Raw genomic sequence first — 14317 nt, 5'->3', positions numbered from 1 at the left:
CTTTAAATTCTTATCATCCTCAAAGGCATGGTCAAAATACATTTGAAAATCTAGCTCTTTCTACTATGCCTAGAATAATCATAAAGGACAAACACAACTCTAGAGATGAGCATGCACACCATAAAGTAGTTCCCAAAACTACTTATATTTCTACTTTTGAGGTTGTATGTGGGCTAAATCATCTTTCTTCTTTTGAGTTGTTACCATCTCCTATAGGATTTGTGACTAAGGAGAAAGTAACAACAATTGAAAATTTTAAAATGCATAAGATGATTAGAGAACACATACAACAATAAAAAAAAATATTGTAAAAAGTTGCCAAACACAAAAGAAAAACAAAAATGGCAACTTAGTGAAATTAATTTTCAAACTAACACCTCTGCTTTATTTGATGATTTCCGTAGGTACACATTTGACCCGGAAGGGCACTCCTGGTTCTCAAAGCAAGAGGCTGCTATCCGAGATCAAGCCTGAAGATTTGAGGATAGATCTTCTCAAGAAGGAGGAGATGATGGACACCATCCAGCCACACTCATCCCCCTAGTTGAAGAAAAAGCATTGGATTTGAGGACAAATCCTTTTCAAGAGGGAGGGGATGATGGAAGAGGGCCAAGCACAACCTTCCATGAAAGGCAAGAGCCAAGTCAAGAGCGTCTAGACCCCAATCCAAGAGTGTCTAGACCCAAGCCAAGCATCTAAGACCAAGCTAGGAGCGTCTAAAGATCAAGCTAGGAGCGTCTAAAGATCAAGCTAGGAGCGTCTAAAGATCAAGCTAGGAGCGTCTAAGATCAAGCTAGGAGCGTCTAAGATCAAGCTAGGAGCGTCTAAGACCAAGCTAGGAGCATCTAAGATCAAGCTAGGAGCGTCTAAGACCAAGCCAAGAGTGTCTAGAAATAAGAAGACTTGGATCAAGCTATGAATGGGAAAAGGCCTAATAGCACATATTCCGTGAAGGCCCATCAAGTGTAGTTTAGCTTTAAATGAGGTGTAAATAGCATAACCATGTGGACAATTGTTTAATTTTATGCACATTAGAATTAAGGAAGCATTAACCTTGATTAGCTAAAGGTTTCTAGAAGCCTTTACTAATAAAGGGCCATGTGCACCCATGTGCCATGTGCACCCATGTGCTTCACATTTACATTACATTTAGCTAGCATTTTTAAATTTTTAAATTTTTTAAATTTTCAAAATTTTTAAATTTTTTAAATTTAAAACTAAACTGAAGGCTTTATAAACCCATCAAATCTCTTTTTCCTTTTCTATTTTCATATTCAAAATATTAGTCGTAATTTCGTTTCAGGAACCACGAAATCAAATCAACTAGTAAGTAGTGTTTTTCAATGGCTTTTATACCGTTGACTCTTGCAAATTCGCAAGTATGTATATAATTATTGTTTTGTGTTTCTTATAATAATTAGCAAAGTCATTCCATTAACAGGGTTCTCCATTTGTTTGTTTCGCCAACATTTATAACTCTCTCAAATTGATCTGTTGGTTTATTACCTTTTCTCTCTCTTATTTTCTCTTTATTCTTCGTATCTCTCTTCTTCCTTAATCTCTTTTAATTTTATTATATATATGCGATCTGTAGTTTGAAGAACTTGCATGTGTTATGGCTTGGGATTTGCAAGCTATTGTGGGATGCACCTTTGCCCCAGCCACCACTATGGACAACCTGAATCTCATTCTTTCTCAAGGTTTTTGTGCTGAACAAGATGACCTACTTTGTGATTTTCATAAATTATCAAAAACCAAAACGGTGCTTAATGAATTGGAAGAGATTTACAAACCTTTCTACCCTCATGTTCATAACAACCCTTATCCCATCATTTCATGTTCCCAACCTATCCCTCATAAAAATGTCAAAGAACTCAAACTATCGAACAAAGTAGACAAATAAGCACAGGATTTGCACGACACTGAAGCAAATAAATGCAGAAGAAGGTAAGCCATTCATCCAACTGAAATTGAAAATTGATGTTAACTTTTCCTATCCATGTTACAAAGACCAAGGTCAAAGACTCATGGGAATGTGGGAAAACCATAAACCAATGAATGGTTACACTTTACTCCACATGAGGACGTTTGTGTTTTCAGAATTGAAGTGCTCCCATTTTGCAGAAAAAAGAGCAGTCACAATTTTCCTTCATAGGGTGCAAGAGTTACACGGTCGAAAAGATCAATACTTTTAGGAGTTTCTGGTGTAAAGAAACTCAACAAAGCAACAACAATAATGATTCTTTGGGTATTGTTTTTATCATTAAAGGGGTTTTGCCTTGGGTCTCCTTTGGAGAATTGTGTGTTGCTATATATTTTGAGATTATTATTTTGTAATCACATGGAGATGAGTGTGCATTTGTGCATTGGAAATAATGGGGAATATGAGAAGACCAAACTTTTGGTTCTAGGGAATTTCATTCTAAAACTTTGATTCATGTTAGCAATGAGAATGAAAGTAATAAAATTAACAGTAATGTTGAAGGAGAGAGGGTGGAAAAGGTGAAAGATATTTGCTCTGAATGTATAAGAGCAAATATTATACACTAATAATTGTTTTGTATTTTTTTTTCACTTTTACTAATAATGTGTGAATAATAAAATTATTTATTCAATTTTACTATTAAACATAGTTATATAAAAATAAAAAATGCGGATACACAGGCACGTGAGTGCCTGTGTTTTTTTTTTATCAGCAAAGAATAAATAAAATAAAATGAGGCAATTCAAGGGTGCCCCAATCCTTATACAAAAACCAAAATCAAGTTCCTAACACCGAATTAGCTAGGGAACCGACAAACATTACAACTCAATAGCCATAGTAACAAACCAGAACAAGATTCAAGATACCAACAAACACAAAACACCGATGCCCCAAAGAAAACGCACCCTCTAATTAGGACACAAAAAACCAACAACTAAACAAGAACTTTGTCAGACCCAAAAGCATGCCAAACATCCAAGTGCTTAGACCAACAAACCGACCCTACGAGAGGAATCAAAAAACCAAATTGAACCTGCACAAAGTACACCACAACTTCCAAAAGTGGCCAAATCATAACCATAAACATCAAACATCCATCTCTCAAAACTCATACATCATAAAGATTCCAGCTTCAAATCGTGTGGGATAGAGCAAATAACATTTTCTTTACTATAGCCCGAGATCAAACCCATTAGCTCGACCCTGCCAGGTAAAAACAAAAGCCAAAAAACCTGCACAAAACACACCACAACTTCCAAACCTGGACAAAAATGTTAAATATGTATCACCAAACATCAAGCTCTCATATAACTCATACAACAAAGAGGTTCCAGACACCAGTCTGAATAAGAGAAAACAACCAATCTTTCCTTTACAGTAAGCCAGGACCAAGTCTTCCTTTGTACCATAGTAAAGACCTCAACTAGATCTACCCGCCCATTCTTAAAGACAACATTATTCCTATGATTCCAAATTTCACTCACAATACCTATCCAAATCCCCCCAGCACTTAATAATAACATGTTTCAAACCTATAGGTTTAAACATCTTAAAATGCATTTGTGCATCACAATGTAGAACCAAAGAAAACCCCAACCACTCGAGACACATTCCTTAAATTCTCCAAGAGACCCTACACTAAAAAAAAATGTCTTTCCGTCTCTTCTTGCACACCACATAGTGGACACCGATCACACACCATAGGAATACCACGTCTCAAGAGATTGTCCTTAGTGGCAATTGCATTTGATAACACCCTCCAAGCTGTAAAATTTGACGAAGGTAAGGTCTTTACAGTCCAGAATTCCGCGAAAAAGTTCCCACACACTGAAGACTCCTCCCCTAAGAGAATATTATAGGCTGACTTCACAGAGAAATCCGTAGATTCTACATCCCTCCACAACCATTTATCGATCACACCTTCACCCTCTCTTAAAAGCCTCTTGTTATCTAACATCTGCGATAAAAGTTAAGCTAGGCTAGATTCCCACAAAAAAATATCCCTTCTCCATCTCAACTTCCACACCCAACTATTGTTGCTCCAAACCCCAACTTGTGATAGTGTGCGACCAATATCTATGGAGATAGAGAATAGTCTAGGGAATTTTTGCATTAAAGGAACATTGTCCACCCACTTATCCTCCCAGAACCTAACTTCTTTTCCATCCCCTACTTCCCACCTCCCTCTGTCTTCAAAGTCATTACCCCACTCCTCTAATTTCCAAACTTTTCTGATGTCCCTTCACCATAATGATTCCTTACAATTATCTTGAGACCTTAATCCCCTCCATCCACCATACTTAGAGTCTATAATATTCTTCCATAAACTAATCTTTTCAGACTTAAGTCTCCAAATCCATTTCCCCAAAAGAGCTAAGTTAATTTTCCTTATATCAATAACCCCTAAGCCACCTTTTTCTTTCGATTCACAAACCTTGTCCCACACCACCCAGGCAATTTTCCTGTTCTCTGAACCCCAACCCCACAAAAAACTCTTTTGTATCTTTTTCACTTCCTTCACCATGGTAGTCAGCATACAAAAGAAAGAGACGTAAAATAACGGTAAGGATGTAAGTACAGATTTGGTAAGGAAAATTCTACCAGCCATAGAGAGGGATTTCCACTCCAAGAGCACAACCGTCACCCCTAAATAACTAAAAGGTGCCTTCATAATATCACAATTAAGAATAGAGGCAAAGACCATCATTTGGTTGACGTTCACACCCACGCCACCAACCTTGCTCTTGGAATAATTAACCTTAAGACCAGATGCAAGTTCAAACTTCAGAATAGCTTTTAAGGTCAGAACACTTTGAGTTGAGGCTTTACAAAAGAAAAGAGTGTCGTCTGCATATTGCAGCATACTCACATTTACTCACCTTTCCCCAACCTCAACACTCTCAACTAACCTCTTTTCTTCCGCCTACCTAACTACCCCTGCAAGCCCTTCAGCCACAATAAGAAAAAGAAATGGTGCTAAAGGGTCTCCTTGTCTTAAGCCCTTCTTTGGTTTAAACTCAGTTGTTGGACTTTCATTTACCAGCACAGATATCGAGGAAGATTCTAAACAGTTTTTTATCCATTCAGTCCATTTTCCACAAAATCCCAATCTTCCTAACATATAGTAAATAAACTCCCAACTTACATAATCATAAGCCTTTTCATAATCCACCTTAAACACCACACATTCTTTTTTTTTTCTCTTTACTTCCTCAAGAGTCTCATTAGCTACCAACACACTATCCAACAACCCCCTTCCTTCTAGAAAAGCAGACTGCCTAAGGTCAATGACTTTATCCAACACCATTTTCAACCTTGAAGAAAGAATTTTTGATACAATTTTATACATACATCCCACCATGGAAATTGGTCTGAAGTCATTCAAAAGTTGTGGGTTCACAGTCTTTGGGACAAGAGTAATAAAGAAAGCACTAGTACCTTTCGGCCAATTCCCACCCTCTGCAAAACTTTGTACTGCACTCAAAACATCTCTTTTTATAACATCCCAACAAAATTTTATAAACCCAAAGTTAAAACCATCCGGTCCAGGGCTTTTATAACAATCACAATTCCACACCGCTTCCTTAACTTCTGCCTCAGATATAGTTCCAATCAACATTTCATTATCCTCTCTTGTGATACCCTTAAACGGAACATTATCCAATCTAACGGTTTTGGGCCCCAGTCAATGTTTATATCCTTTAATATCAAGGCACAGTGATCCGAAACCAATCTCCCTTCCGCATACTGCTTACTACCCGGCCACTTCTCTAACTATTCAAGGGAAACTAAAATTCTATCTATTCTGCTCTTAACTATCCCATTAGGTTTATACCACGTAAACTTTCTACCCACCAATGGAATATCTACCATACTAGAATCTTCGATAAAATTATTAAAACTTTGTATTTCGCTTCCAAAATTGACATTAGAACTTTGACCTCTTCTCTCCCCAACACATCTGATAGAGTTAAAATCTCTAGCTACTCACCACAATTTTATTGGGTGACTCTTTCTTATCTCACTTAGCTCATCCCAAATAATTTTCTTCTCTCTTAAGGTACCACCACAGTAAATATTAACTATCGTTATTTCTATTGGTGTTCCAATCTTCCACACTCCCTCAATGATTGAAAAGTTGTTCCCATTTCTGTACCCTTTTATTTCAAAGCAATTTTTCTTCCACATAGTAACTATCCCTCCACCATTATTGACTGCCCAATCTCAATCCAATCAATTTCATTTGATCCCCAAATTTGATAACATCTTTCCTTGCTAAGTTGTTCACATTTTGTTTCTTGAAGACAAATATATTCAACTTGTTCTTTTCTAATGAGATAACTATACCCTTCCTCCCAAATCCCTAATATTCATACTAATCAGTTTCATCATCTAAAGCATTTAGCCCATCTCTACATAGACCCTCCTTTCTATTGTCCCTTTCTTTCATACTTTTTATACTATCTAAGACTTCTTCCTCGTTTCCCAGACAAGAGAAACCTAGATCATGTCCTACATTCCAGACTCTAACTGCTTCCAAATTCTCGTTATTTAACCAAACCAGATGATTGCAATTTTTAACACTGTACCGATCAGGTCATCAGGTGTGATGACGTGGACAGTAAGTGACTACGTGGGGTGTGCTTAGCGGGACACGTGGACAAGAGAAAGATGAATGGTCAAGAAGTTAACATAGTCGCCGTTTGTGGAAGTGGCGTTCTTCAGCGTACATAGTCGGTTGTCGCCAGGTTTTCGTACCATCGCCGTGTTAGATAATGGAAGATCAGGTGGTCAGGAATCGCCACAAGAGGCACATCGCCGGATTTCCCAGTAAACTTGGTTGAAGCTGTTGGAGGTTCAGGCGTGTAAGTTCAGTAAAGATGATTGTTACGTCAGCATGAAGCATGGAGGTTAAGTGAGTTGGAGGAAACAGCTTGCTCATCGATGACGGGATTCCCAAAGTGGACATTCGTCGATGGCGAGGTTTCCTCAGCTAGAACATGCATGGCATGGCGGTGAGGAAGGTGGCACCTGCGACAAGCGATATCACAGAGACGATGTACTTTGTTGCATCCGATACTCGCTTTGTCGGGTGGCGTTCCAGAGCGCGTTACATGCTAGGTTACACCTTGAATAGGAGACTTGGCCGCATAACGGGATGCTACATAGAAACGACGCTTAAGTTACCCCAACCCAGATGATGACACGTGTAGGGTTGGATGCTACATAGAAATGACGCTTAAGTTACTCTAGCCCACATGATGACACGTGTAGGGTTGGATGCTACATAGAAATGACGCTTAAGTTACTCTAGCCCAGATGATGACATGTGTAGAGTTGGATGCGAGCCACGCGTCCAAAGTGTAACTGTCTGGAGAGAGAAAATACCTAGGTATAAAAGGTAAACTTAACAGAATTTGTGAGGGACGCTCATTACCACTCTTTTTTCTTGTTGAGAACACTTGAGCACGGTTCTACAACACTTTGTGTTTCTCTCATTTTTTGGGTGTTCCTGTTACTAACTTGAGCGTCGGAGCGCCACCGGCCGCAGAGGCGCCATACTGTGATTTCAGGTTCTTAGAGACAATCTGTAGCGTGGACTTGAAGCGCACGTGGTGTTAAAGCTGGTGAGGAAAGATCGTGACGAGGCATCGTTCTTGCGCTTGGTCTACCGACAGGATCAAACACCATTATCAAAAATGCATTTAGAATTAGAATCTAACCTTACATCCGTCTTGCGGGACAGTTCGTTGATTTCATCAAAGCGTGCATGCCTCACCTCTTGTGGTTTGCTACTGCAACTCTCCTCAATCTCCAACAACTTCTGTCCATCACCGGAGTACGGCGTCGCATGGCAATGAAGGCGCACGTGTGCGATAGAGCTTGCGGAAAAACCCCTAGAGTGCACAGCGACAACGCCCAAAGGTCTACGGACCACCAAAGAGTATGCTGGGTCACTACCACATCCCAAGGGGGTTTCTTCCACTACCAAACCTCCATCTCCGACAAGCATACCAGACACGACAAAGTGACAGGCTGAGGAAGAAGCTACGTCACAAGCGGCATCGAACCTTCTCCCACACCGCGAAGAAGACGCCGACGCAAATGCCTCTCCGTCTCCGACAGAAGTTAACGGCGAGGCCTGGAGCAGCTTCGCGTGTGGCATTAATGGCGAGGCACGAGGTTGCACCGCAAGTAGCAGTGATGGCAAAGTACAGAGTTGCGACGGAAGCGACGGTGATAGCGAAGCACGGAGCTACGTTGCGAGCGACAATGGTGGCGAGGCACGAAGCTGCATCACAAGTGGCAATGGCGGCGAGGCACGGCGCTGCATCGCAAGCGGCTACGGCGGTGACGACAAGGCAAGGGGACGACTCAACCTGTATGATGTCTAAAATTCAGAAAATACTCCCAACTCCAGAAAATTCACTTTCACTAAAAATTGGGCCTGTTCCAGCTAAGCACACCCCCCTCTCTAGCATTTGGAAGTGGGCCAAATCACACTCAAAAGGCCCAATATGAGCATTTAAGCTTTTAATTTCTGTTAGGGTTTGCATCTGCCCACCTACCTCATTAATTTTAACGTTAAATTGCCTAGGCTCCTCCTCTATCTCTTCAATTACCTCATTAAAACACCCAAATTGCCCACCTAACTCATCAGTTGCCACATTATGACGTCTAGTATTTTGTATCCCACTAAGTTGCTGACCTTCCACGTCAGCACCCATATCTTCTGTAGCAATGTAAGTCCTCCGTGACTCACGACGGAGGAGTTCTTTCGCTGCCTCCACTGTGGTCTCCTCTCCAACGCCACCATTAAATTTTAAATTTCTCCCAATCTCCGATCCTTCCGAAGCAAAACACTCCTCCCTTAAATTGCTAGAGAAGACAGATCAAAAGTGGAGCCCTCCATCCAGTCCACCCGAGATGAACCGGCGAGAACAAGTCCAAAACATACAAACTTTCAATTATATAATTTAATTGTGAATAAATTATATTAGAAGAAATTAATCACTTTGAGATATTAATTTTTTTTTGTGTATCACTAATCTTGTCAACATTATGATAACAAAATTGTCACTACCATTATTTGTTTTTGAGTTGAAATGTTTTAGAAGTCTTCTTATTCTATCTTTCGAAATTAAAACATACAAACTTTCAATTATATCATTTGACTGTGAATAAATTATATTAGAAGAAATTAATCACTTGAGATATTATTTATTATTTTTTTTATCACTAATCTTATCAATATTATGATAACAAAATTGTTAGAATATATATATTTTTTTTAATTTTGAATTAAGTAATTCTCTTCTTGTTGAGTTTTTTTTAAAACACGAAAGGATATCCATATAAATTCAAACACCTAAACGATAGATTCAAAGACCAAAACTAAATTTTGAACTAAAAGATCTTCAAATAAATTTTCAATAAAATAAAAATAATTTCAAATCTTACAAGTATCATTTTTGAAATAAAAATATTTAAATATAAACTAACGAATTTCATTCACTACAAAGCCCGGAACTTTTAAAAACTTAGGCGCCAAAACAAATATATAAATTTTCCCCAATTTCCCCTTAATTCTCTCAGAACAGAACTCTCTTTGCATCAAATGTCGACGCTCTTCATCGCTCTCCAATGCTGCCAATGCTCCACCATGCAGGCACATTTTCTCTCTCTCTTTTCTTCTCTCATTCTCATTCTAATTTTAATTTTAATTCTAATCTCATTTTTCTAGTGAATGTGTTCAGGTGAAGCAGAAGAAGAAGAGCAGCAACAAATGGAATTGCGCCGTCTGCAACCAGAAGCAATCTGTTCGAAGAGTCTTTGCTCAGGGATTCATGGCCAAGGACGTTCGCAAGTTCGTTCAGGACTTCAACATGTCGCGCAAGTCCTTCGATGACGGTGAATGGCCTCTCGCCGGAACCCTAGATCCGGTACCGGAAATATCGAACGGCGAAGTGAATCGCCAAAAGAGGAGGAACGATTGGTCCGCGTACCTCGACCAAGAGGATTATCACACTCTCGAGGAGCAACAACTTGATGGTGATGGTTTGTTTTTCGACTCTTATATGCAGTAAATTTGTGTTCTAAATTTTTGAAATTAGTTTTTTGTTAAATTTTATTTATTTTCTCGCCTTAGTACTTCATATAAATATGTTATGGCTTTGTTCTAAATTGTGTTTTTGCGGTTGTGATTGTCACCATTGCGGTTGTACAATTTGAAACTTTTTGCCTGTGCCAGACATGAGAAAGAATCATACAAGTATTTTAATTATTGGTTTATCTTTTAGGACTTATACATAAGAAAGAACTATACAATTATTCTAATCATTGGTGTATCTCGTTTATGTAATCTCCTACCAATGCACAAACCATGAGGTACCTCTTTTACTTTTTTTCAACATTTCATACCACCACACTATTTGACAGGTGAGACTTAAAAATTAAAATTAAAATTGGAAATTGTTGTGAATGAGATTACACTTCTAAATTAAAATAATAATTGAAATTTGCTTTGAATGAACTGCAGCAGTTTGTATGACTGAAATTTGGTGGTTGCTGTTCTGGACAGCTCTCCAAAAACAATATTATATGGTCATAATTGTGATTGCTGCTCACAGATTCAAACCATATTGGGAAAATTTAAAAAGAATAAATTTTTGGATTTAATTGAGAGTTAAATGATTATATAATCAGTGTAAAATGGTTTCACGTGATCGTCCAATCCCATATCATTCTTGGTAAGACTTGTGATTATGGTAAAAGTGAATAAAATCCTTTTTTCTTTAATTTATTCATTCTTTTGCTATAAACATTTTTACAGAAAATGTCTAATACTGAATATAAATTAAACTGAATTTTAAATAGAAGTTTAATAATATTAATTGTAATATATATGATGTTATATTTATATTGATTTTTAACTGGTCTTATAGTGATTACATCTAAAATTAAACTCCAAATTGTGATGGATTAAATTGATCAGATGATTGTGAAAGGCTTATAGTGACTGAGTTGGAGAAGGGTATGTTAAAAAAAAGCAGGGTGACGAAGAATACTGGTGCAGGAAGTGACAAGTTTTTGAAGAAGACCCTTTTCTATAACTCTCAAGGTGCCTATTCTTTTATTTTACATGTTTTATATTTCAATTTAGTAATGGTTCAGAGCATAAAAAAACAGCAAATTTTGTAATTTTCTTATTCCATTTGGAGCACTATTCCACAAAAATAAAAAAAATTTATATATAATAAATGTTCATCCATGTCTTTTTTTTTTAAATTTCAGATAATTTTGTGATAATATTTTAATTTATTAATCAATTCATTATATAACTTGGACAATATATGATTTATGTGGTTTCACATTGCTGCAGAGGATCCAGTGAGGGTTACATCTTTAATTGAAAACAAGCCAAAAAGAAAGAATGATTTGACAGCATATGATAAGATGACTCAAAAATGCAAACAATCAAGGACTGAGATAGCCTCCAAATGGAACGTTTACCTAACAGAGTATGATGATAATTTAGATTTTGAATTAAATAAAGGCTTTGACCTGGATAAAAATGCAGCTCCATGTGATAAGAGTGTCTTAGAGACTATAGCTAGTGAAAGGGTGGAAGATGATATTCACCCAGATTTTATGTGAATTGTATCATAGTATTAATATTGTGTGCAGACTAATTATTAGGCAAAATCACTACTTCATCCATTGAATATAACAGAACATCCTGATCCTTTTATTTTGTGCCTATTTGTAATACTAGGTTTGTATCAGAGCAGTGTTTATTGTCTAGAGTTTCTCCAGTAACCAAGATAGTGTTAGTGTTTGATTGATTTATTCAAACAATGATTCATTGATATTTTTTATTCTGAAATATCCATTTTATGATTTAGGAATATTTTATTGTGATAATGAATAGTTTGTAGGAAACAATGTAAATAAAGTATGAATGTGGTAAGAAAGGACAACTTTTATTACTTATTTAGACTAGATAATATCCTAAATATTATTTATTTAGAATAGATACATGTTATTTATTTATATAGTAAATGATACATGTTCATGCCTGTCGATCAGATTGTTCTTCGTGCGTAGTTTCCAGTTGCGTATTAAGGACTCCTTCGTCTTTGTTCCAAATCTTCACCCTTCGCCGCTGTGAATACCTGAAACAGAGAGAACAAAGGGTGCCCTCGCGGTTGTTTGCACTCTGACGCTCAAGTCAGTACTGGCAGAAAACACCGTGCACCTCCGTATCAGAACACCACAGACACAGTGTTCAGAAGATGCGTAATTGAATTCTAACTGTTTTCTCTCTTGTTCTCAAGTCACTCGTGCATACAATATGAAAGCGTAAAAACGTCAAGAGTGTCAAAACGTACCTCTCTAAGCCTTTCAGAGAGGCTTATATACCTTTGGCTTCAGTGCTTCTGCCATGTGTCTCCTTCTGACTTAAGAGTAACTGTACCGTCCCGTACCCGGGCGTTGACAAAGTCAAGGTCAAAGTCAGCGTCAAGGTCAAAGTCAACATAAGGCGTCGCCTAGGTGAGGCGACACCAAGTGCAAGCATCACCAAGGCGAGGCGTCGCCAAGAGGAAGCGTCGCCCAGATAAGACGTTGCCTAGAGAAGGCGTCGCCAAGTTAAGGCGTCGCCAAGGTAAAATGTCACCAGGGCAAGGCATCCACAGTGTTGCTCCCCGATACCCATGGGTAGGAAAGACCATGGAGGGAGTGGCGCCATGGGAAGGCCTCAAACCCCGATAACCCGGGGTAGCAATAAAGGGAAGAGAAAGGTGGCTTCAAGGCCATAGTACTAGCGCCAGTGGAGAGCAATCTGACTCGCGAAGTGCCCATGTCACCTTAGAGGGGCCCTTGGGATAGATACGACTCATGAGGAGGGTCACGCCCAGGGTAGCCAGGTGCAGGGTACGAGAGGAAGGTAGATACGCTCTCAAAGCGAGTGACTAGATGTTTGGGGGCATGAGCTGGCACCCAAAAAGTCACCCCTTGCGCCAGATGCACTCCAAGGAAGGAGGGCTCACACGACGAAATACCCCTAAGTTGGGTCACGCTGCTGTGAGGCCCTCCACGTGTAATAACAGCCAAGTCAGAACAGCAACATCCATTTGTCAGGTATAAGGTAATTAAAGCTATTTAAAGGTAATTAAAGTTTACGTTTCGAGCGTTTTAAGGTACTTTAAATGCTTCAGGCGGTTTAAACGTCTTAAAGGCGCTGAACGTTTCATAATTAAATGCGCTTTAAGACGCTTTAAATGCTGGAGGCGTTTAAATAGAACCTTGGATGTTGGAAACGGGGTTGGTTGGAACTTTTGGCAAATTTTCCCAGAATACACTCTAGTTGCTTGCTTGAGTCTTAAGGCTACGCACAAGGGACTAGAGAAAGGTTGTTTGCCAGAAGGAGAAAAGATACACAATACACAGTTTCGTTTACCACCTTCAGAGCGCCATTCACAGTGCTCTGATACGGAGGTGCAGAGTTTTTGGTGTTTCTCGCTAGCTGACTTGAGCGTCGGAGTGCAAACGGCCGCTAGGGCGCCCTTTTGTCCTTCTTTGCAGGTATCCACAGGTAGCCAGAGGGAAGGTGTCCCTAGCTGACGGGCAAGGTTGCGCACAAAGACGTCCCAGGTCAACCGGCCGGAACATTTGGCGCCCACTGTGTGCAGATTTAAAACATCAGTCCCATCGCAAGTTTCAAGCAATTTATCGGAGCTACCATAACGACTGGGGAAGTTTCAGAGGAAAACCGTGAAGAATGAGGGGCACAAGACAAGGTTCAGCGCGCGCAGCAGGCGAGGAAATGTCCATGCTGCAGGTCATGGACATGATGCGGGGGCTGCAAGATGAAATGGCGGAATCAAGGGCGGAGCAAGAGCGTATGCAGGCGGATCTCGTGACTTCCCACGTGAGAAACGATGAGCTCCATCGTATCAATGAAGAGTTGTGCCGTGGTTTGGGCGATAACCAAGGGCAACGTGACCAAAATGAGACCGAGCCTCTCACCCCACCAAGGGAGTTTTCCACACCCTTCTCGCAGGAGATTCTGGAAGCTGTGATCCCCAACACGTTCGCGGGACCCAAGGTGATCTTCACCGGGATGGAGGATCCTAAGGCGCACCTCACTGCTTTCCACACGTAGATGGTGCTAGTAGGCGGCTCCGATGCCGTGAGGTGCAAGCTCTTTATGAGCACCTTGACGGGATGGCCATGGACTGGTTCATCAGCCTTCCAAACGGCCATATCACCTCCTTCCAGCAGCTGTCGCGGTTGTTTAGGGAGCAATACTTAGCGAACAGGGCCCTGCCG

The 14317-nt window shown here is 39.6% G+C and overlaps 1 protein-coding gene across 2 annotated transcripts; it reads left to right on the top strand.

The window, feature by feature from the left end:
• The first annotated feature begins 9525 nt into the window (after positions 1-9525).
• On the top strand, positions 9526-11862 carry LOC137837467 (uncharacterized). 2 transcript variants are annotated; one of them, XM_068646453.2, is made up of 4 exons: positions 9526-9653; positions 9742-10036; positions 10980-11105; positions 11367-11862. In XM_068646453.2, the coding sequence occupies exons 1-4, from the start codon at positions 9603-9605 to the stop codon at positions 11639-11641; spliced, it is 747 nt and encodes a 248-aa protein (XP_068502554.1). In that variant the 5' UTR covers positions 9526-9602; the 3' UTR covers positions 11642-11862. The 2 variants fall into 2 exon arrangements, with proteins under 2 accessions (XP_068502554.1, XP_068502553.1); XM_068646452.2 differs by having other exon boundaries at positions 9742-10042.
• Positions 11863-14317: the final 2455 nt, after the last annotated feature.

This window comes from Phaseolus vulgaris, chromosome 4, assembly GCF_051622355.1.
Source record: "Phaseolus vulgaris cultivar YP4 chromosome 4, ASM5162235v1, whole genome shotgun sequence".
NCBI classification, from domain to species: Eukaryota; Viridiplantae; Streptophyta; class Magnoliopsida; order Fabales; family Fabaceae; genus Phaseolus; species Phaseolus vulgaris.
Note: the sequence above shows the minus strand (reverse complement) of the source record. Positions and strands in the feature narration are given on the sequence as shown.